This window comes from Apteryx rowi, unplaced genomic scaffold, assembly GCF_003343035.1.
Source record: "Apteryx rowi isolate R43461 unplaced genomic scaffold, aptRow1 scaffold_83, whole genome shotgun sequence".
NCBI lineage: Eukaryota > Metazoa > Chordata > Aves > Apterygiformes > Apterygidae > Apteryx > Apteryx rowi.
The window spans coordinates 1,039,009-1,063,400 of record NW_020451127.1 but is presented as its reverse complement, the minus strand read 5'-3'; the positions used below and the strand labels follow the sequence as shown (position 1 = coordinate 1,063,400).

Genomic DNA, 24,392 nt, shown 5'->3' with positions numbered 1-24,392 from the left:
TTTCCCTCAGGACAAAAACGCTTTGGATCCAAAACCAGGAGGAGTCAGGCGCCCACATGGCCCCTGTTAGAGCAGCACTGCAGTCAAGCCAGCAAGGGTCTGGCCAAGTTACCCAACCCGCAAGATCTCAAAGCTCCCCACTGCCAAGGGCCAACAGTAGTTCTGCAGCATCCCACCAGGGGTGAGGGACCAGCGAACACAGCGGCCTGAAGTTCCCCCACCTCTACAAAGATCTCTGCAGACAGAACAAATGATGGTTTCTACCACTGCGGGACCATTTTATTATGAAAATAATTCTTACAACCAAGCTTTGTCAATTATAAAACACACAGAGCGGTGGTACACGCTGCACAGCCTGAAGGATCTGGAAACTTGAGGGAACAGAACAAACGGCACGTTAATCTCTCAGCTGGACCACGGGAGCCCTCTTCCCGATGCAGAATGACAACAGGTCCTGAGCTGTACGGTCATTTCCAGCACAGTTGCTCTGTACATGCTGGGTCTGACCGTGAACGAGAGGCTCTCGAGTACTCACAGCCAAAGGCAAGAGACGTCGCTTGTGCCAGTTAGGCCAGCTGTTCCGCAGAGAGCATCACCCCAAGAAAGGGATCTCTCTGCATGGAAACAGGGCTGTCAGTCCCCTGGGAAAGGGCAGTGCCTCCCTAAGGGCTGCTCTAGGCTGTGTGGTCATGTCTGGCTTATCCAGCAAATGAAAGGAGAGTTAGCCTGGATCTAGTAACCTTGGATAACATCAGCATAGGGCTGGTTTCAGAGGCCGGCCTGGGACATCGGCATCTTCTCTGGCACCAGCCCTTTTGCTTACGCTTTCCTTGCTCTGAGTCCTGCCGGTCTAGGTTCAAGCCAACGTAAGTGTCTGTCCTGCTCCAATCAACCTCTGCTGGCACTGCGATTGGTCCCAAGAAGGTATTTGTGAAATGCTCCTCGAAAGCCAGCCACGATCTCAGAGCTCTTTGTATCTGTCCCTCTCCTTCAGGCACATTAGGGCTCCCTGGGCTTCTGGCAAAGCGTTCATCAGCAGCGTGTCCCGACAAGAGGTGCCTCTCTACCTGCGAGCAGGGGATTGGCATTGCTGGCAAAGGCTGATCTACAGAGCCCTCGGCAGAGCCCGTGCCTGAGGCTGCCGGATGGAGCTCCTCAGTCGGAGTCGCTCCCGTCCTGCTTTGCCGACCCGACTGCTGACGCCAGCTCCTCTTCCTGGCCTTTCAACCTCTCTCCTGCAAGGGAGAAGAGAGCAGCTGCTTAGCAACAGGTTATCCGTACCGGGGAACCCGTACGGTGAGGTGGAGGACCTGAACTGCAGCGCCCGTGCCTCTAAACCATGCCACCCACCGGCGGTGCCCCTGCTGCAAAGGCTCCTGTTCTTACAGGGACAGACGTGAAGTCCCCCAGTTGCCTCGGCTGGAGGGTGGCTGCATCACCCGCACCAGGGTCCTGCCACATCCCACACAGAGGAGCTCTCTCCCCGCAGATACAAAGCCAGAGATGCTTCCTTGCCCTTTTGGGAAGGGAACCAAGCTCTGGAAGAGGAGGAGAATCAAGCTCCGTCAATTCCCTCCCTTGCCCACCAGCAAGGCACCGAGCTCCTGACACACTCCTGCGTGTGTAATCCCTCGGGAACAACTGGCAACCCTATACGCCATCCCCGCAGCACCGTCACGCACGTATCAATTCAGCAATGGCTCTCTGCGTCCTCTTCTCCAGCTTTTCCAGTTTCTTGGCTACATCTCGCTTTAAATCCCTGGGGAGGAGAACGATAAGGTCACAACAAATCCTCCCCCACGCACAGGCATGAACATGGGGGCCACGTTACAGGTTTCGCAGAAGGGCAGACAAACCCCTTCTCTCTCCTACGAAGACCACGGGGCAGAGCGTGTCCGACACAGCCCAGCTGCTCTGCCATCAGGGTAGCTCATGGGTAAATCAACCCAATGAATAGAGCGTCCCTTGTCGCCGAGGCCACCACGGTGACAAGCACCTCAAAGGGAACGGTGGTGTCACTCAGCGCAAGTAGGACGGGGCAAGGGTAGAAGAGCCCCATGCCTTGCATCTCCCTCAACAGCAGGACTGCGTTTTCCATTTCTTACCCTCCCAGCCCAACCCACCCAACTTCAAGGTGACGGTAACACCGCTAACACTTCTTCCCCAGGAGCAGGGCTCTGTAGRCACTCACCAGTCTGGCTTCCTGGGGGCCAGGTTCGCCAGGTCCTAGGGAGGAAGAGGAGACACCCAGTGAGAGCCGCAGGCAACGTGGACACAGACAGGGGTCAAGTCTGGACGCGGAGATGTGTGCCAGGTGCCGAACGGCTCTGAACATACGTACCACCTCATCGATGATGGGCTCYGGCTTGGCAGCCTCCAGCTGGTCCTTCACCTTGTCTTCCACTAGATGGGGGAACAGGATCGGCGTCAGAGCAGGGTGAGGCAGCAGGACGCCGTGGGACAAGGCAAGGAAAAACCCACCAGAGCTCTGGGATCGTTTCAGGAAAGCTTTTATAACAGGCATTGCCCTGAGAGCGCAGAACGTACGCACCGGGCAGTACGTGCACGCTGTGAGTGTGCACGTGAGCACACGCACCCATCCCTCCACCACCCAAAGCCTGCCTTCTGGAGACTCCTAAAATCAGCTGAAAATGATGCAAAAGCAACAACCATTCAGAGCCACAAAGAGCAACGCCAGCAAGAAGCGCGCTGGGTTCAAATCCCCTTATTTTAGGGTCCACGGTGACGAGCGGTGCTGAGCACATCGTAAAGGCAGACTTTTCATTTCTTCACAGGCAGCAGCCTGGCATTTTCCTGAAGGAGCTGTGCTCCCCAAAGCATCTATTACTACACGTATAAGGAGGCAGCTTCTCACTCCACACCAGCATGTTATTTTTAAACTCCCTGTTGCGAATGGTTTGCCTTGTCCGCAGAAATCGCAACGGCAGAGGCTAAAACCCTTCCTCCCTGTAACATTATTAGCAAGAATAAAAACAGAAATCCATCAAAGGCACAGCTCACGGCTCTGGAAACGCAGTGTGAGGGCAAAGGGATGGACATGGAGTACATTTGCTAGAATGGGAACTCCCACTGCAGGGGACAGGATTTTTCTGGCCGCGCTGTCAGTCCGACAATTTTTTAACTGGAATTTGACTCCCCATGACTCAACTCATTTACGAGGCTGAGACACCTTGCAGTAATCAAACTCTAGCTCAGACCTTACGCAAAGGCCTGAGGATAATGGCAAAAGCAGGCGCTGAAAAGGGAGCCCTTCGTCCTTCAGTCCAGGCGTCCGTGCAAGGAGCGGGTGTGGGCACTGGGGCTGGAGCACATCTACCAGGGAAGTCGCCAACACTGGCCCCCATCTGACTCAACCTGCTTTTGCGGTTCCTCCTGCCCTGCAACACCTTCAGGTGGAGGTTCAGGACCGCAGTCTCCCAGCAAGAAGACACCAACCCATAGCTACCAGCTTAGCAGCCCTCCTGGGTTTTCACTCCTCCACCATAGTCCTGGAGGCTTTGGACAGAGCAAACTGTGCCCACGCAAAGGCTGTGAGATGGGGAGATGACAGGGGACGAGAGGCCGGCAGCGGGCAAAGCCGAGTCTCGTGCCTCGGCCAAAACCGCGACGTGGTTAGGCCCAGAACCCGGCCGGAGCAAACCTCTGCGTAGTGGTGAGCTAAACACGGCAAGGTGCAACTTCTAACGGGGTCCAGACGAATCCTGCCCCAGCAAAGGGAGACCCAGTACAAGGCCCGTTGAATGCAAATCCACCTTCAGTCCCGGTTCCCCGCCGCAGGACAACCCCTCTCCCCCGCACGAAGTGCCCAAGGACAGCGTGGTTACTCCAGACACGGGAATTGCATCTAACGGGCAACGCAGCTCCCGAGAGGGGCTGGCAGAGGGTACGGATTTTACCGAAAACAGTCAAAAGGGCTGTTCCCGATTCCAAACCACATGTGRGGGAAGAATAGGAGGAAGTTTTAAACTTTTACCAAGGGATAAAGAAAGTACGCTGTCAGCATTCCCTCCTACAGGATCTTTGCCAYGCTTCCAAAGGCTGACCTTTTTATTTAGGGCGTTTTAAAGAGATCTATCCCAGGAGGATTTCATATTTCAAGATCAAGGCAACGTCTACCCTTTGCCTCCCTCTCAAAGGTGTGCAGAGGTTTACAGAATCACAGAATCACAGAATCACTGAGGTTGGAAGGGACCTCTGGAGATCATCTAGTCCAACCCCCCTGCTCAAGTAGGGTCACCTAGAGCACATTGCACAGGATTGCATCCAGGCGGCTTTTGAATATCTCCAGAGYGCTAGGGAACAGCAGACCGAATGCCCTGGACTCACAGCTCATATTTGTTTAAAGGCAGTTCAAACAAAACAGCCCGAATCTCCTTGAGGAGCCTCTAGCGAGAGCTCTGCTCCTCTGAATATCAACCCACACGGGCTGGACTACGCACACACCCCGCTTGTGCAACCCAGGGCGTGCAATGCCCGCAGGTGAACGCAGACGATGAAGCAAGCAGGGCCTGCAAGCTCCCCGAGTGGAAACCGAACTGAGAAAAAAAATAAATAAATTCGGCCGCCGCGCCGTGTTACAAACGGCTCCCTTCCCCCCGCAGCACGAAAGCAGCAGAAGCCAGGCTGCGCACGCGGCAGCAGACCAAGGGAGAGGGGGAGGCTCAGCAGCACCGCCGAGGTCAAACTGCAGCAGGCAGCATCTCAGAAGCGCTCTGATAACTTTAAAACCCACATCCCCGGCCGAGGTCAGACGTAGGGGGAAGCTCACGCCACGGCTGGCCCCGCTCTTGCTGCCTCTGCTCCGGCAGGAGCCTTTCGCGTCCCAGCTCCATCACCCCAGCAGCTTTCGCGCTCCCTCGTTTCGTCCCCCACGACGCAGCCCGCACCCACCTGAGGCCGGCTTGGCTTGGGGCACCTTCCTCTTCTTCAGCTCCTCGTCCTCGGGCTCGTAGTTTCGCAGCTTGAGCTCCCTGGGAAGGAAGGAAAAGAGCACAAAGCGGTGAGAGGCGCGCAGGGTGCCAGGAGCCGGTCACGAGAGAAGGTTGCAGCTCGGCAGGCCAAGCCTAGGGCCAGACCCAAGGTATCGCCCAGGACGGAAAGGCCAGAGGAGATCCTCCATCGGGAAGAGACCACTAGGACCGAATTTCCCAGCTGGGATCGCTACGTTCCCGCACAACGGGCGTCCGTTCAGGCCCTTCTTTGCAATAAGCCCGCTAGRTCACGCTTTTTAATGCGGAGGCGGCCGATCGGGAGGGAGAGGAGCAATAGTCCGGTGCTAACGGAAGCACCACAAACACAGTGGGTTAGGGCCAAAAAGACTCCAAAAGTCTACGCGGGAAGGATGGGGCAAAGAGCACTAGATCAGCTCAGGGTAAAAGACGGTTAAGCAGCGACCAGAGCTGTTTCTGGAAGCGCTACAAACAGGGGTGCGGCTCAGCAAGCAGCGTAAAGCAGCTCACAGGGGAGAAAAATCAGGTTTTTCAGCAAGCGGGTGGTGGAGCCGGTGGTGAGCGGGAGGTCAAGGACACCCAGAAATTCATCCATCCTGGCACCTCCTTCCGGGAGAGCTCGAGAGACGGGAATCGACTCCTCCCCGGTATTCAGACGCCAGGTCTCACCCATTTACAGGCTGTTCTTGCTACATCTCTCGCTAATAATTTAAGCCTTGATTCAACAAACATATGTCAGATAACTCCAGCCGCATGCACCTCCYGGCTGATTCCTCGCTGAAGTCATCCCGTCGAAGCTTCCAGCGGAGGCATTTCCAAAATCGGAGCCTTAAAGTCAAGCCGTGGGGACCCCATCCCAGCTCCGACCACTCACGCACGTGCTTCGCGGGCCCTTGCACCTATGCAACCGTACRCTAGCCCATGGGGCCAGTTAAGGAGATTAAACCCGTTTAATGCTTTCGAAGGGTTTAATCAGCTCGAACTGGAACCGAGGCCCCGGCTASGATCCTGCACCGCTCGTCAGCCAAGCGGGGCGAGGGCGTCTTTGCCCGAGGGGAGTATCAGTGGTTGAACATTGCAATTTTTCCCCCGCCATAGTTAAGACCTGGGCCGTTTCCCCAGTGGATTCTACAGATGGAGAAGCAGAAAGGGCGTTTGGCGATGGTGGTTTTGGGGTTTTTATTTTTTTAATATCATGTGTATTCAGTGCCTGAGGTGCACAGCATTTAATATGATTTATTTCCAAGCACAGAGCGGGCAGGTCCTACCCTTCGCGCTCCCGCCAGACGATCCCGACCCCTCTCCGGCACCCTCCGCCACGCTGCCCTCGCTCGCCGTGGCCAGAAGCCACCGAGGCTGCTGGGTCAACAAGCTGAATCTACTTCCGCAGGGTCCGACCCGCGCCCAGGCACATTAAGAGACTCGCAGAGACTTCTCGTATCATCTCTAATCAAGCGCGGGTCTCCCGAGCCCTTRCGCCGACGCAACGCCGTGGGACAGGCCCAACTTTCCCGCCGCCGGGAGAAAAGACGCTCCAAAGAAACGCTCGCCGGGAGAGATCAGCGTGAAACAGCGACATCCCTCCTCCCGGCCRAACGGGCCCTGCCTGCAGCCGGCGCGGGAAGCGGACGCTGCGCGAAGAAGACAAGCCGCGGTGCGCAGGCTAACGTGTCCTTTAAAGCACGGACGCCCTTGGAGGAGGAAGTTTTTAAATTAAATTAACCGGCACCGATCACACACCCCCCCCCGAGCCCCAGGCAGAAAGGCAGTTCTGGGCAGTAACTCCCAGCCGGCACAGCCCATCCGATCTTGGATGACGGAGCGATGATTTTTCGCGGAACGAGATGCCATCTCCAGGCGTGCGTGCGCACACAAATCAGCATTATTTCGTGATCCGAYGAACCACCTCTGCTTTGCCGAATTTTCTTGCTCGCCCGGGGTGGGGGGAGGAGAAGCAACTAATTCATCCAGGAGGTAACAGGACGTCGGCCCRTGATGTTAGACATCTGGCCGCAGGCCGGCTCACGCTGGCGGCAGAGGATTTATTTGACAAAGCGGCAGCCCCGGTCTCTGCAAAATGCAAACTTTCAATCTTTCCCAGACTTTCTGGTCTCTCCTTGCTGGGAAGGATTTACTCGCGGCTGAGCGGGAACCAAACGCAGACTCCCTAAGGTCAGAGAGCCCGAAACAGAAGAGCCCCGAGCGAAGCAAGCTGTTTCTTCGGGGCTCAGCGAGATGTTACCGTCGCACCTCGACGAGCGATATTTTAAAATCGCCGTTTTGCGTGGGCGAGGGGGGCTCTGGCCGCGGTTGCTCGGCCCAACCAGCAGCGATTGGAGAACTCCTTTGCAACGTTCCCGCAGCTCCGACCCCATCTCCAAACGCCGGGAGACTTGACGCTCGTTATCCCTCCTCGAGCTGCTCCAGGAGAAGGCAGGAGACGGACCCCAGGGAGCAACTTGCAGCCGCTGTATAAAGCCGTGCCAAGGGTGACGCATGTTTTCCCGGCTCCACGGTGCCGTCGCGGCACGCTGGCAGCCCCCGAGGCTAGAGCAGGGGTCTCCAGCTCCAGATCCCCCCCCACGCCAGCACGGTGCCCCTCGGGGAACACGCAAGGAAAAAAAAAAGAGATGAGCGCTTAAACCCATCCCCCCGACACCCTTCCCACCCGGAGAAGCTGGATTCCAGCCCCACCTCCGTCCGCAAACAAAAGCGCTGCCGCTCGGTTCTGCTCGCCCTTGCTGGAGATTTATCCGCGAGATTAAGCAGCTTAACGCGCGGCTTGGCAGGTCCCACCGCAGGCGGGATAACGGCGACGCGGGTCCGGCAGAAGGGGAAGCAGCAGGTCTGTGGCGGGAGAAGAGCAGAAGCTCCCCTCGTGCCGGTTCCCACCGGCGCTTTCAGATCCTTATTAAACCCAACTGCACCAAGAAGGGGGGGGGAAAAAAAAGCAAAGAAAACAAAAATTGACCCCTTTAATTAAGCTGTTCGATGCAACAGCAGCTCTCGCACCTGCCTCCTGCAACGCCCAGCGCTCCCCACAGCTGCCTCCGAGGAGGGCTCGGGGATTACGGCACGGGCAAACCCCAGGGGTGCCGCGCTCACCAGGAGCGGGAGCCGCTGCCTTCATCCCCCTCTTTTTCGGTACGTGACTCGGTCTGTAAAGACGGACAGCCGAGGTGCACAGAGGTGCTCCCCCAAGTAACTCGAAGGAAGCCAAGTTAAAAATATATATATTTATATATATACACACCTGTTTCTTATTGTTTCTTTTATATATATACATGTATTTTATATATATACGTACATATGCATGAGAAAAGCATACATATATGCGTGTCTGTGTGTGCATACATATATGCGAAGCAAGAAATTGCTCATCCTCCCTGGGAGTGGGTTAAATAAAGTTCAGGTGTCAGCGGTTCCTCTAGTGCCGCATTCCAGAAAGACAGCCCGGAGCCCTTTTTCCGAGTGATGAATTATCAAAGTTCCCACGACGACAGAGAAAACACAGTTGTTGGCAACAGGCTCCGTAGCATGGAGGAGCCGGTTTACGGAGCGCAGCTCCCCGGGGAGGGGAAGGCAGGGCACGGCGCGGCGACGGAAAGCGGGCGAAGGAAGAAAACCCTGCTGACGCCCAAGCGTCGGGGGCAGAGCTCTGCCCACGCTCAGCCAGACGAGACCTAGTTTTGAATGAGGACTGGCGCTTTCGTTTCGAGGCGGGGACCTAGCTCAGGCACGGTTAGCGGCAGTTTACGGGCATCTCTTTGCAAATGATGGTCCGAAACCAAAAGCGGGACGGTTGGAAATGCCCCAACGTGCAGGACATGTGCGGAATGGGAAAAGCTATCTCGACACAAAACAAAGGCTACTCCAAGCACTCAAAACCCACATTCGAGGTTGTTTTTGCTTTACTCCTCCAGCCTCAAGGGCTTTACGGAGAAACACTGTTTTCCAATTAACGAATGGACTTCCTAAGTCTTCTGGTGAAGCATCTGCACGCTGACGTCCCGTCATTTGTGTCAGTAGCATGGATAAGTTTGCCAAGAAACCCCACAGCAGCGATTTCTTCAGATGTCAGACCATCCATGCTCCAGCAGTTACTACCACAAAACAGTCGCTTGGACTTGCACCAACTAGACTGTTTCAAGAGCCGTTTCCTACTTTCATGTCCCTGAGGACAAGGCTAAGGGCCAAGGAAAACCCGCTACAACACATCAGTACAGTTTTCGAGCCCAAGTTGTCTATACAGGAACTCTTGTTTAGCTCCTCGATACGAGAGCGAGCCAGGAGGCAGGCAAACAGGCCTCTGGAGGACAGACACTAGCTGGAGATGGCAGGATTCCTGCCGTGTCTACAGCCCCTGCTTATTCTGCCCGGGATCAGAGGCCAGGTGGTGCCCTCCCGGGCTCTCCACCGCTCAGTCGCCCCACGAGCCTGCAAGCCCTGAGGCTCTCAGACCTCTCTGCTGAAATGTCTCTTCATGGTCCTTGGCGCCCACTCTAGGCACCTGATGAAAACTAGAAGAAAAAAAGAAGAAAAGACGGGTTGCAGCAAAGGAAGCATCATTAAAACTAAGTGGTTTCTAACACCCAGATCCCAGCAGACCATTTCTGAAGAGCCCTATTAGAGACTTTCCATTCTTTGGAAGCAGTTTAGGGAAGTCCTGGGTGTTCTCATCCCTATCTCAGCTGTTTCAGGCAATTTCCTTCCAAAGCCCTGGAGAAATACCATCTGGTTTGAGAATTTACTGCCCTTCAACCTTCTCAAGCTGCTCCAGAGCCCCTGTTTTAAGAGTCTTCAATTTTTGTGACAGCCACTCCAACTTGCTTGAAACCAAATGTCCTTGACAACAGTTTCCACACTGCCTTTTAAAAGAGGAACCAGCACAAGAACTTCATTTCATCTCTCTGCCTCTCCAAAATTCATTTACTCCTGGGTGGTCCCGGGAAGCCACACTCAAACATGTAAAGTTACTGTTACAGCAGGCACTAGGGAGGTCCCAAGTCCTTCAAGGAGCAGTGGTGTGGTGGCCCCTTCCCTGCTCCACGACGTGCCTCATGAAGGCAGGAAGGTTTGAAGGAGCACAGACAAGGGGGCCAGACAACCCAGGACCACAAAGCAGGCGACTTCAGCACCAATCCAGGTTTTGCACCTGATCTGCAGGGAGAGGGGAAAGAGCAGGAGGCTGTCTCAGCTCCCTTATTCGGAGCCGGCCCCTCGCTCCCTGGCACGGCACAGGCAGGGATGTGGCAGGATGTGGGGCAGATGTGGCGAGAGCTGCAGCCTGCAGAGCGAGGGCCCCGGAAAACGTGACCTCGTACCGCATGCGGGTTCGTTGGGTGCACCTGGGCTCCAAGTCCTGTGCCGTCATCTCTTAAGACACTGGGCTTTGCCCGAGTTACTGAAGGACCTGAATGAGGCAGAGAAGCTGGGTATCTGCAGGGCCACACCACAAAGGTGCCCGAGGGCAGCACTTAGATGTTCCTCAGTGGCATTAAATGCTTCTCCTCAAAGTGCCTCTTCCTTTTCCTGTTTCCAATTGCAACCCGCACAGCAGAAGTCATCTTCAAGCTTTTTCTCTAAGCCCCCTAACGTTTTTTTTCCCCCCCAAGGGAAAATTCCCCATATAGCGAACTTAACTGACTGAGAACCTTACTTCTCTTTTCTACAGTCTGCAGATCCCCAAGCAGGAATCACATTAAGAGCCCCTGCTTCCCACGCATCGAGTACTGGAGATCTGGACAGAGATTTCAGGCTTGAACCCTTCTACCCTCTTTGCTCCCCTTGGTCACCCCCCACCGACCTGCTGCACTTTCCTGGAAAACCACCTAGCACGTAGAGGGTGCTAGGTGACTGCTCACAGGTGCTGAGGGAACCCTACAGCATCGTCACCCTCTGGGGGCACTGCAAGACTTGCCATACAACACCCATGGATCCTAACAAAACTTTAATTTCACAACCCCCTTTTTGCACGTCGGTTCCCTAACTAGCTCATCCCCTGCAGATGATTTTGACATCTGCTCTTTGACATTGGGGTGTACCACCTACAGCTGCAGCCTTCCTGGAAGCTTCCCTACAGGTGCACTGGCTTCAAAGCGAGATCCATACATTTCCCAGGCTGCTTTATTTTGCGCAGTCACCTTTCATGCATTCGAGATACACGGAGACGCTCTGCATCTGCTCTGACTTAGCAACCAAGAAATCACTTTCACGTCCCAAACACGCACCATATTAGTCAAGGCTCTCCTCGCACGTGAGATAGAGACGTCTCTACACGAATTAACACAGACATCCAGAAACTCTTATTTGATCAAGAGGGCGCAGTCCTTCCCTTCGTTCCCGAATTCCTCACCGGGGGCAGAAAAGGAGCGAGCAACAAGCAGAGACAGAGCGCGGCAGCTCCCACCAGCACCCTCCCTCCGAAAGGCAACCTCGCCTCCCGTCCCCCCGCGGCCGGGCGCTGCTCCTGCTCGAATAGCTGAGCGTGTCGGAGCACGCTCTCCCTTCCCCGAGCCGCTGCCAGGGGCTGCTCACAGGCACTCAGGGAATGCCAAACGCCAGGCACGTCCGTCTCGCCGCGAGCCCCCGAGCTTGCCGAGGCGGCTGGTTTCTCGGGACGGGCTCCCCGAGGAAGGGAGCCAGGGCGGGCAGAGGCTTATTCCTCCAGGAGGAGGTCCTCAACAGAAGCGCTTTGAAGGCCGGCGGGTGTCACAAGGCCGGCTGGCCTCCCACGCGGCTTTGCCAGACAAGCGAGCTTCTTCCAAACAGACACAAGCAACTTCAACATCAGCAGATAGGACCGGGACAAAACCTACACTCGGTCTGCAGAGCAGGACCCAGCCGGGTGACCCCGCGCTGCAAGCTGTCCGACGGGTAACATCCAAACCCCGACCTCACCTAGGGCACCCAGCAGCACCGCCTGCCCCTGCCAGCACCAGAGCAACACGTTTGCCCAGAGGTTTCTCTAGCTTCCTCCTTTCCAACCCATCAGCCATCCTCCAGGCTCATGCCAAAAAGCAGCTCTGAAGGTGCCTTGGTAGCACCTGGACTTTGACCTCCCTCTAGCTGGCCACAAAACAGGACCAACCACCACCTCTCCGCAGCATTAAGCTCTGCACTTCACTAACCACGTTTAGACCCACTGCGCTACCGCTAACCCCCGCTCAGCACAGAAAGTGGGGTAACGGAGGGGTCCTCAGCCTGCCCAGGGCAGATTTGGGATCACAAGGCACCCGGCGAACGTGTTGACAGCCCCTGTTTAGCAGGAAGCAGCAGGCTTAAGACCAGCTGAAGCTCTGCAAGGCCTTCTCCATGAAACCCAGGTAGGTCACCTTCCAACGGCACTGGCCCTTGGGGACGCGGGGTGAACGCACGTCCCACCACTGCCACGTTAGGCCGAATGAGCAGCGGTGACAGCTTTGGCTGCCCCCGCAGATGCATATCAACCACGCAACAGCGTGACGTGCACCAAGCTTAGCCTACATAAAAATGTCGGTGTCTCCCCATCAGATCTTTTTTTTTTAATTCTTAACGAACGTCGCCGCGCTCCAGGACCTAAGGAAGCACGTCCGCCCAGCGGTTATCCTTGCTACTAGCTTGGCTGTCCCGCCGGAGCAAAGCCAGCGCCGGGGCAGATCCGACGCCGTAGTTGTTGCGCGCGGTTCGGAAAGAAGGAGTTTTGACCTGACCCTGACACGTCCCCGCAGCGAGGGGAGGGACCGCGGTCCCCAGCCTCCCCCGGCTCCTCCCCGGACTTTGTCTCCGCAAGCGGCACAGCGCGGAGCTGCAATTTTAAAGGATGACTAAGCGTTGCAATAGCAGCAGCTGATTAACAGCAGCTTGCTAAAGCTTAATTTCTAGTTAAGACTGTACTTTTTCCCTCCCCCTCCCTCTCCGAGCCCTACCTTAGGTTTTTATTTATATTTTCAGCATTCCTTACGAGCTTAGCTCGCAGGACGGCGGCCAAGCTTCAAAGCCGAACGCCTCCCCGTTCCCTGCGGGGCGGCACCGTAACCCCGCGGGCAGAGGCGGTTTAGGCAGCGCCGGGGCTGCGGATGCCCGAAAAGCAGGCGACAGGCTGCTTTTCCCGACGGGAGCGGGGCGGAAAAGGCCAAAGTCCACCCACGCCCTGCTCGCCGCGACGGCAAAGAGCCACGGCGGGCTGCTGCACGGCGGGAGGGATTTCCTGGTCAGCGGGCTAAGCGGAGCTTGTAAAAACAAACAGCGAAACCGCACAAGCTCTTAGCGGTTATAAACCCCTTCGAGAGCCCCGATGGGGTAATCGGAGATAGCCGGAGCAGAAATTGCTGCGAGGGTATCGCGTTTTTCACGGAGGGCCTCGCCGGCGCTCGTTCCTGCGGCGGTATCTTGCTGCACAACAGATTAAAAAAAAAAAAAGGAACAAAAAAAAGGGGCCGGGAGCAGAGCAGCAAAAACAGGAAGCCGCCAAAAACTCACGCGGTCGCAGCGGCAGCGAGCCAGCGTTATAAAAGCAGGCACCCAGGGGTTGTGACTTTAGTACGTGGTACAAAAGGCAGGCCGGGCTCCGGAGGTCCGGCCAGGGTGTCAGTCCTTCGTTGCAACACACGCACACACACACATATAAAAATTGCATCCGATTTACAACCCGCCAAAGCGGCGTCGCACTGAATTTCGCGTCGGTGAAGTGGCGGACGAGAGCGCTCCCGTCCTCGGGCAGAAGGACCGATTCGCCACCAGTTTTTAAGGGTTTTTCCCCCCCCTCCCTGCCTCAAGCCGGTCTCAGCAGTTAAACGGTGCACCCAAGCCCTGCGCGCGGGCCACGAGATTATTTGCCCAACCATGGTTTTGGTGGGTTGTGGCTTGATTTTACTACCAGCCAGCAAAGCACGAGCACGCGGTGGTTCTTTTTCAGCGGGCTGAGAAAGTTCGGCTATGTCGCTGGAAAAATGAAAATCTAAGAAGAAACCAAGCATTTTTCCGGTGCTCTACATCGCGTTCGAACCACGCGTCTGCTTTCAGCGGAGGAAAAAGGACCTTCGACAAGCAGAGAGCAGCAAAATCCCGAGACGGGCTGCAGTCCGACTGCAAAGCTGAGCAGCGCCTCGGCCAAATTTGTGATTCAAATGTTTCCTGCCGAGCAGATCTTGCTCTAACTTGCTTCGCAAAGTTGCATGTGGATCCCGACAAAACACACGGTATTTGGATAGGCGGACAGAGACGTGCAGACTACGGCAGAGGAATCAGTCTGGGAAGCAAACCTTTCTTTTTTTGCCTCAAAACCTGCCTCCCGCAAGGCGTTACTCCCCCGTATTTCAGGAAAAGCCTCGTGCCGGCATTCGGGGGCGGTTTCATGCATCGGTACGAAATCGGCTCAGGACAGGGGTTCCTGCTCGACGCTGCTCTCATATAACCTCGGCAAAGTTTCAAGGACATCGCCCGCTTTGCTGAACCCGCCGCTGCCCGCAAGATGGGCGATTACTAATAAGCCCTCGGGGAAAAAAAGTGATTTGGCAACTTGAGAGCAGCCGGACTGAAGTCTTGGCATGAAACGGCATCACCTCTGGCACGCTCCAGGCTGCTCAGCGGTGGTTAAAAGGAAGCAATCCCCAATCTGAAAGTCAGTCAAGGTTGCAGAAGGGTTTTTCCAGAGATTTAGCTGACCGGAATTCCAGTTTTGGAATAAGGATCATGCTCCGGTAAAGGCAGCACAAGCCCGATGCTCCTTGCCAGCAGGCCACAAGGCTCTGCGTCCCCTTGCTAGGCAGATCAGGTGGCAGGGCAGGAACGCAAGAGCTGTTTATTCATTATTCATCGCGCCCAAGATCTCTAACTCTTGTTTCAGCTTCAGCCCAGACCTCATACCTCTTCCGGCACAAAACCCCACGAGGGAGTTTATAAACAAGACTTTTAGCCTCAGCGATCATTCTTGAGAACGGCTCCCAGCGCCGAATTAAAACGAGCAGCTCTCAAGAACGCAGGCGGCTTCTGCCAAGGGTTATGCCTCAAGGAGGGGCAGAACGGAAAAAACGCGGGGTCGTGAGGGTTTTATTGCACTTTTCGCAGCAGAGCACGCGGGGTTGTCTTGCAGCAGCAGCTCGGATGCACACCTCCTGCAGAGGAGAGCTTGCTACCGGGTAAGGCGATGAGAAAAGAGCACGTCCTGCAATTCCAAACCAAACCTAACCCCCCCCCCCCCCCCCCCCCCCCGCCCCCTGGAAACCGGCAGCAAGGGGGGAACCCCCCCCCCCCCCCCCCCCGCCCCCCCCCCCCCCCCCCCCCCCCCGGCCTTTCCAAAGGACACCTGACGGCACTTGTACCTACCGAACAGTCAGCTGGTCCTGCCAGGGGCGACACCTTGCATCGATTGGTTTTGTCCTCACGCCTTCCAGTGACGAAAAAGAGCCGCAGCGGGTGGCAGATAAATAGCCACACGCAGCCCCGCGCAGCCCTCGGGCCCCCGTTCAGGAAAAACAAGCTCCACGCGCAGCACGATACACGCGGAGATGGCAAAGGTGCGGCAACGGCTGCCAGATTCAAGGGACTCTAAATCGCATTTGTACTCCGCGCGCCTCCGCTCAGCGCCACCTTCCCCTCGTTACCCCCCGAAAGGCTGCAAGTCGGCCATGGGGTTTTTTCCTCTTTATTGCCCCCATTTCAGTTCATTGACACCAAGAGATTAAATTCGCACGGGCAAAAAGAAATTTTGCACGTTAGAAAGATCCTAATTAGCAAAGGAGAGATCAGCACCGGAACAATATATACGAGGGAGACAGGTCGGAATAAAGAAATAATTACTTGTGCCTGACGGCCTCCTCTTCCTCATCTTCTCTGAACTGCCTCTTCTCACGTTCGCCACCGTCCTTATTCTGGAAGAGAGAAAAGTTGAGCCGTGAGGCCTTTCTGGAAATCAGAGAGAGCAAATAAAAACGCAGCGCAGACACCGTCCCGGAGGGCACGGGGCAGACAAACACCAACAGGCTGTTTGAAACCGCCTTTAAATTACAAACATCTTTAAACGGAGCCTGCTTTCCCTTGTCTCCTTCCAGCCTGCTTGCACAGATAGCACGATCAACAAAAGTAAGAACCGGCAAGGCAAATTAAATTTTCCCCTCAGAGGCAATCGTGTCACTCAGCACTGAGATTTTCCCCTTATTACCGGGAACCGCATCAACTCGGAGAGCGAACAGCAAGTTGCAAGGCCTAACAACGCTCGGAAACCTCATCCCGCAGGCGAATTACGACCCCGCGTTAAAGGGCAGAGCAAAACGAAGGCAGGGCGCCGCAGGAACCGCGCGAAACGAGGCGGATGGACAGCAGCCGCGTACACCTCCACCAGGTCCCCGCGGCCGGGCGGCAATCCGAGGTTGAATCCTGCGCTCCTGGGGTCAGAAGGAAGGATCGATATTATTATTGGGGCTGAAGGGAATTATAGCTAGCCGTAAAGATACAAGTGTATTAGGTTAGTAAAGCCACCTCCTTGCAAAAGCCCGGAACGCCCCGGGGCTGCACTAAAGCCGGGGAGCACGGGCGGACAGGCTTCACGGAGAGCCCTTCGCGCTCCTCCTAACTAATCCTTCAGGAGGTTTTAACAGGCCGCTCAATAAGCCGGCAGAGATCAAACAGCGCGACGAAGGGTCTCATTTCAGCTCCAGAAACGCTGCGTAGCAACATAATCAAATTTCTCTTTATCAGGGCATTACAGTAGCGCGAAGAGGCTCGTTTTGCATCAGCCAGACACCGGCACTAACAGCTTATCAGTCAAGTTACCACCTATGTTTGTTATCCAGGCAGGCACAGATATCAGACGGTCATAATAACGCGCTGGAAAAGGGGGTTGTTTGGTTCTCGCACCGACTGACTTATTTCCCTCCGCTGCCGAACAAAGTACTCGGCGGCAAACACACCTGGCACTCGTTTTGCCGAGGATATAGTTACGGCAAACGCGATGAATGAGCTGCTTCCTCGCAAGCGGTTTCTTTTACGACTGAACACCCCCGTCATGCCCAAAACGAAAAGTTAAACGCGGCAGCTGCTAGCAGGCGGCAGAGCCGGTCTTCGTTTCCTCGAGCGTGGCCGGTTGCAGGAGGAGCATCACACCCAAAGTCACCTGCTAATAAAGACGCAGCGTTTGCAATAGCCGGCTGCAAACCACACGCCGGAATTCACATCGGCACGCACGCAAAAAGGCTTGTTACGCCAACACCGATCTCTGTCTGAACAGGAATGGCTAAGACACCAGCGCAACTGTTTTGAAGATGTGTCCTTGCATCGTGCTCCAAAGGTTACCGGTCCTTTCCGCACTGATTCAATAAAAAAAAAAGAAAGAAAAAGAATCAAGCCGCCCAGGGCAATCTGTCCCAATTCTTTCTTCAACCCTCATACGGGTGGACATCTCTCGACCTGGGAAATTGCAAATATTAATTGATTAGGACCAGAGCATGACCGACATCAACCAGAAATAACGCGCACTAGTTACTAGCTGCGTCAACCGGCTTCGCTGGAGAGTTCAGGCACGTCACGCCCAACTTCAAGGTACCAAAGCTACTTAGCAGAGAAACCTATTTCTAGCCCTCGAAAGGATCGGAAAGCTTTCCCAAGCGAACAGCTTGCTTACAGTGCGTTTCTCGAGTATCTAGCTTTAAAACTCTCTGCTCTGGGACCTGGGTTAAAAACTAGGTGACGTGCAAGCGGCGTCACGGCAGGAAGTAGTTCAGTTCTGGTTCAGGGTCGTCTCGCTCTTTGCTCCTGCTCGAATTTTATCTGTGGTGGTTATAAGCAGGTTCGGAAGTGCTAAGAAAAATATATATGGCAAAAACACTCATGTTAAGCTGCAGCTGTTCTTCCCATCATAAGATTGCATTTTTTGCACCGCTCCAAAATCTTTATTTTCCCCGTACCTTGAAATAATTTGATATTGGAAGCCTACCACTCTTCTAGAGCTTTAGCCCCAACTCCCCACCGCCAGGTACGTTGTGCAGTTTATTGCCCGTTACCACCCAAATATTTTCTAAAGTCCCGGTGGTGTTCCTGGAAGAAAAAAATAAATACAATCAAGTGCACTACCATCAACTTTGTGCAAAAAGTCCTGTAGTGTTTTCAGCCCGCTACTTTTTCGCTGCTACAGGTCTCCTGAAAATACCATCTCGGAGGGCGCTGGACAGCCACGCTGCCCTTAGGTAACACGAGAACGGGCGCGAGGGTCTCCCTTGGGATATCCCAAGCTGGAAAGAGCAAGATACGGCCCCCTTCAGCAGCCGGAACGGGAGGACCCAGGCTAATGAGGACGGCAGCAGAGATCAAGGAGACGGCGCACCTCGGACGCGAAAGCCCTCTAAACGCTGCCGCCCTTCCTGCCGTCAGCCGCCGCTCACCAGGCTCTGCCAGACGGATCGGCACGAAAGTGGAAGGCAAACGAGACGCGAAATGAGTGTCTGAAGTCAGGCCTTCCCCCGCCCCGGCAAGAGAAATTAATGCCGTTTCCCCGTTTGCAAAACGGCCTGTAAACAAGATTTCGGTTTCGTTAGTGCGGTGACTAAAACCCAGCAGTAAGTCACAGGGCAGAGGCAGCACGCGGTAAACAGGCCACAACCCCCAGCGGCGTCGGAAACGGTCGCGGCGCTGCAGAGAGACCGTTCGTCACCGATTCCACCCCCTAAAAAATAAAAAATTAAATTAAATTAAAAAAAAGGGGGGGGTGCAGGCTGTTTGTAAAGCCATAGGAAAGCGTGATCAACGCAGCAGGGTAGGATCGCTGCTCCGTTTCGGAAAGGCAGAGCTTTTCGCCTGCGATCTAGCAGCTCTGCACTGCCTTCCCCCCCCTCTCCGCCAACTCCTTACCCGCAGCTTCCCGCGAAGGCTTCCTGTGCTGCCGTAACACGCTTAAATACACACGGGCTGAGAAAAGGCCGAGTCGAAAGATAAGAGCGGGTYGCGCTAGATGGTGCAGAGAAGGAGCCGTCGTGACTTTCTAAAAAACACGGACAAAACTCGAGGCTCCAAACCTGGGCGTTTTTGCACCGGGGCACGTCAGGGCGGATGGCGTGCCCCGCGGTACCCGGCAGGGCAGGCTTCGGAGGACATCCCTCCTCCGCTTTGCACGCTTCCTCGCCCGGAAAGGCCCTGCGGAAGGCTGGGGTTTCCAGACCCCGCCGCACAGGAAAGCCGAACTTTCAGTTGCTCCGGCAGAAAGAGGCAATTAAAAGCGCCTGCAGCCTTAGAGACCGCGCACAAAAGGCAGCGGGACGCAGGGAAGGACTAATTCAACGCGCGCAGCAGCTTGGATCCGAGCTTCACCTTAGGCAGAGGTCATCCCTCCTCCATGGAGGCAGGAGACGTGCTCCACGGCCGGACAACGGCCATAGTCTCGGCTAGCGATGGAAACCGCTCAGCGGCGCGTGCTTTACGCAGCCCCGCTGCGCTCTCCCGAGGATCACTCGGACCGTACCCGGGAATTATTTAAAACTCGCATTGTATTTAAAACTCGCATCGCTTTCCCTTAATACTCTGCTTAGTCACCCATTTCTGGACTAACTGCCTTTGCAAACGGAGGCAATGTGTGTTTGCAAACAGCGCCTCTTCCCTCCTRTGTCCACCCCGCTGCACAGGCAACGGCGTCGGCATCTCTAGCGTTGCCGGCGTCTGCCTCGGGCTGCAGGAACGCGGAGGATATTCCATCCGCGGAGGCTCCTGCAGGCATGGGATCACACGGAGCTCGTGGCGAGGATGCGGGGCCTCCTCGGGAGCAGCCGGGTTTCACAAGGCAGCTCCTAGGAGGTCAGAGCCGCTCTTCATAGCGAGCGGGGCCAACCGAGCCGAGCGAGAAACACCCCGCRTGGCTGCGAGCTCTCTGCAGCCACGTGGTGGGGTCAGCTCTCGTTACCGTGATCATTTATTGATATGGGGACGGTTTCTCAAACGTGCAACTTGTCTTACGGCTCCATGTTTTACCTCGGCCTCACGTCTCTTCTCTTTCCAACCATCTGCCCACGCCAGCTTTATCCGATCGCTCAACAGCTCCTTGATACAGCAGCGGTGGCTTGCGGTTCTCCACTTTGCTGGGCCTTTTTGTCTCAAGATCTGCCCTTCATCATCCTCCTCAAATATTTTTGTGCAACAGCCGTGTCGCAACTTTCATTTCATCAGCGCAGGAAAGGAACTATTCCTCCCCAAGACAGCGCTTGGCCTAACTATTGGCTCATCCTTCGAGTGTTTTGCTTCCCTTCGCTTGCTGGTGGCCACTTTCCACAGGTGGGCGGCCATAACTCAACCCTTCCTGCTTTTCGGTTCAGCTTCCTCTTCTCACATTTAAAAATCTAATGCCACAAAAGGAGCCGAAAATAACCCTTCTGCCATTCGACTCTCACTCTAGCAATTCCTCTTTTCAAGGCCCCCTGTGGCGAGGTGTTTATCGTTAGCTCTAAGTTATAAGATTGGAGACACATACAGCTCTGGTCTACAAGACGGTTCGCCAACTGCCTGCAAAGTCATTCCCATCCTTCAGTCTCCTGGAAGGAGACAGCCCAAAGATAAACCACCACCATGAAAAAGCTTGCTCATTTATAGCATTTAATACAGCTATTCAATTCTCAGACATCTCAACTAGCAACCCATGCCCTCGGCTTGTAGCTCCAACGTGAAGACTTCTGCTTTACTGACTCCCACTTCTCACAAAGAGGTCGGAGACGAAGAGAGTCTTAACTGCTGCCGATTCAAGGCACGAGTCCAAGAATATTTGCATCAAATTGTTCAAAGAAAGGTGTCAGCCGCCTCTTTGCAACACCTGCAAGGCCCGTAGCAAACTTTATACAGGATCAGATGATAACCTACCTTCTTGGCCAAAGCTATATGGGRAGTTACATGCCATCTGCAAGGTTTAGAACTTGCAAAACTTGGGCCACAAGCCAAGCTATTTGGTCAGCATCAATACATTGGGTTGCTTTTCTCCTAGCCAGCACCAGGCAGAGAAGAATATATTTGTCCATGCAACATTCAGTCAAGATGGACAACTCGGCAAAAACACTTTGCAAGCACAAGCAAGCACTAACTTGTACCAGGAGGGCAGTGAAGAGGGAGGCTGCTGGGTCATCATGAGGGAGAGGAGGCCACGTCCTGCCATGGTCCTGCAACAACTGGATTTTGTGGGGCTCCCAGTGCAAAGTATCAGGCTCCTACAGCATTTGGGGCAAAGCACCAGGTTTCATGTTCTTCAACAGGGCAGAAGGGAATGTGGTCATTTCTATCACCTCGTCTCCCGGCACAGAGCAGAAGTTTGCATATGAAATTACAAAACATAGACTACTTTTTCCTTCAGTAAGGCAAACTCTCCTACCCATCCTTTGCTTCCCTGGCCTGCTCAGCGCTGTGCGTGGAACAGGCCTTGGTTACCGGCGAGACGAGCGCCTGCTCTGGGGCGTACAGACAATATTTGGACAAATATTAAAAGCTTTCTCCAGTACGTTATCGTGACTTTTCTTCCTGGTAGGATCCTGCCCAGCTATTCAGTGCCTTCCACCGTAAGGACAAGGGAGGCAGGTTGTCGCTTTGCTTTGCGTCCAAAGATTTAAAGCCGAAAGGGCTGTTTAAATCATCTAGTCCGACTTAACGGAAGCGCCTATGATCTGGGAAGCCTCACTCAGTTATCCCTATATATAGGGCCCATCCACACGCAAGTAAAGCATCTTTTCCAAAAAAAAGCAAAACGAGACAATCTTGTCCTGAAGACGGCAGATGGAGGATCCATTCCTTTAACAGCTTGACTTGAAACCTGCACAGTGACACAGTTCACTGCCAGTTGTGGGTTCCCGTCATCGTTCGCTATTAAAGAGCGCTTTTGTACGCGACACCTTCAAAGGGCGAGAATRCTTGTGCGCTTATCAAGATGAGCACTTAGCACACAGATCGGAGAAACGACCAGGCTGAGCTGCAAGGTTCAGGCACCGAGGCTCCCTCTCTCCCTACCCCCACACTAATTTTTGAAGATATCTTAAAATGCTGACGCTGGAACAGCAGCAACCCTGAAATCTTTTTCAGTGCTGCTGGTTTCCAGGACGTGAGCTCGTTTTGCAGGTAAGCCCCCCAAGGATGCATAGAACACGTGTCTGCAGGCATCACAGCTCCKCTTTGCTTCAAAGGGCTCCTTCTGTCACAGACTCAGGTCCTCACCAGAAGCTCCCCCAGCCTTCGGGCTTTGAGTCATCTGTTCGCAAGAAAGCGGAAAATTTACACTTATTTCCAAAAGACTGACGGAAACACCGGGTGCACAAGACTCACGGGCCCTGTCAACACTTCCGTTGGGTGACGAGTCTCCATTGACACCTACTAAGTTCTCAGTGTCCTTTTCATGCCCTTTGCCTGCCTTCTTAGCCTTAAGAGTTCTCGGTTTTAGCCAGCGTGTTGTGCAATACGAACCTCTCTCTAAATCAAATTTACGTGCCAAGAGTTACGCTCCCTTTTCCTCGCTCTTAGGTAAATGAATTGCAAATCAATCTCTTAATCGTTTTGCTCAGTGCTGACTGACAGCCTAACTGGCTTCGCTCAAGTTATCCCTCTCACCTGTATTTTTAAATAGTGGTATTTTAGTCACACTCTTCCAGTCCTTTGGAATTTATCCAGTATTCAGGAAAGATTTAAATCAAAACGCAGCAGGCTAACAGTCTCTTCAGCTGATTATTTTAGGATTCCGGGGTGCAAATTACCTACGACTGCTGATTTTAAGTGTTTTTGCTAGAAGATGTCTAACATCCGCTCATCACTGTTGGCCTGGAAAGCAGCTCATCATTCCCATATGACATAAGTGTGTCACTTATCTTCTTTGCAAATACTCTTTATGAACTGAAGCTTATATTTGTTTCTTTCTCTCCTCTCCACCATCTTTTAAAGATTTCTGTTTGAAGAACCGTTTCCCCTCTGATCAGAACTGGCCTTTACCCAAAGTGGCAGTTACCAAGTCGTGATGTTTTGACCATCCGCCTCAGATTTCCATTACGCCCAACTTGCACGTTCCTTCCTCCCCAACCTTAGCCAAGTTACTCTTTTAAATCCCCTAGGCTACTGCACGCCCGAATTAAACACAACCCAGCCAGGCCGAGCAATCCCTTGGCAACCCCTAAAAGCCAGCAAAATGACCTGGCCGCGTCTCGTCTTCCCAGGAACTAATACCAACTTATTTTCCTTGGGCGCTGACCAGAATACTAACGATCCCCTTATCTTTCATTTAATGCTTAGAGGATGGTCGTGTTACCAGTCAATCGCTTCTTGGGCAAAATAAGCGTCTCTTATTGAGGACGTAGAAAGAAGTCGGTGCTCGATCAAAGCGAGTTTGCTCTTCCAGGATGTTCTCCGCCAGCCAAACCGCAGCTGCTCCAAGGTCAAGCATGGACCTCCTTACCGGGCTTGCCCTGCCAGGCCAGCTATGGGACAAGGACAGAGCCCCGGTGCCTTCGGAGCAGGGCATTTCCTGCGCCCTTTTACTTACTGCTTTGCCGAGATTTATGGCTAGATGCCCTTGAAGCCTGGCAAGGTGCTGGATGAGCAACCCTGCTCCCATCTCGCTGCTTTTTGGGGATGTTGAATTCCGGCAGCCCCGAGAACGCCAGAAAAAAAAAAAAAAAAAGAAAATAAGAGTCATGAAATGCCTCTTGACAGCTTTGAGTAGCTGCAGGTTTCTACTGGCAATAAAACAAGTCTTAAAAGCAGCCCCAGATTTAATTCTATTATTACAAGTGGCCAAAAAAGAAGAACGCATTGTAAAATTTTACAGCAAGAAGCTCTGAACATAAAAATATCATTAAAGCGTACTCAGGACCTGAGATCCACTGATATTTTCCAAAAGCTATTTGGAAGCCATTTGCTCATAGCAACCCTTGCGGTAATTGTATAAAAACATGATTTTTTTAAGAGCCTGAGCTTCTGTGTCCCTGCTGCTTTTTCCTTATTGAACTCCTAATCCTGGGTCAGTCATAGCTGGTTGCTATGGAAGTGGTTAAATCAGAGATTGAACAGTGCGACTTCACGTAAGAAGCACACGCCAGGAGCAAAAGAGCCTCTGAAAATTAAACAACTTGTTTTTATGCCAGGGCCTCCAAAAATAATCTCGCATTTCCAAAACAAAAGATATTTTTTAGTACTTTTCTAATTGCGTTGCTTATACAGTAAACAAGTACAAATATTTCTTCCCTTCAGATAACCCTAAATAACTCCTAAACGGCAGTGGTTTGCTCTTGTTAAATATACCTATTTTTGTGGTTTCAGGACCCGAGTGTTTGTATTTTCAACACTGCAGTTAAATAGCAAGGACCGGTGCATGTGTCTGGCAGCGAGTTGCCGTCGCCACTGGAAGTAGCGGTACGGACATCCTCCAGAGATCAGAACTTTTTACTGAAGAAACTACAGTGAAAATATGCAAGTTTCAATGAGACGCTGAAAGTCTGAGGGGAAGAA

At 53.8% G+C, this 24,392-nt stretch overlaps 1 protein-coding gene across 5 annotated transcripts in view; it reads right to left on the bottom strand.

Moving 5' to 3' along the window:
- Positions 1–251: 251 nt before the first annotated feature.
- CCDC12 (coiled-coil domain containing 12) overlaps positions 252–24,392 on the bottom strand; it is a 38,884-nt gene continuing 14,743 nt past the window's right edge. For 2 of the 5 annotated variants that reach the window (XM_026089699.1, XM_026089698.1), the window contains exons 2-7: positions 15,750–15,820; positions 4,912–4,991; positions 2,342–2,403; positions 2,192–2,226; positions 1,683–1,759; positions 252–1,235 (exon numbers count right to left, since the gene is read on the bottom strand). In XM_026089699.1, coding sequence (XP_025945484.1) covers positions 1,156–1,235; positions 1,683–1,759; positions 2,192–2,226; positions 2,342–2,403; positions 4,912–4,991; positions 15,750–15,820 — 405 coding nt within the window. In that variant the 3' untranslated portion in view covers positions 252–1,155. Of the gene's footprint in view, positions 1,236–1,682; positions 1,760–2,191; positions 2,227–2,341; positions 2,404–4,911; positions 4,992–8,258; positions 9,491–15,749; positions 15,821–16,110; positions 16,138–23,427; positions 23,515–24,392 lie in introns of those variants that run through there. The other 3 variants (XM_026089697.1, XM_026089700.1, XM_026089701.1) reach the window with 3 other exon arrangements.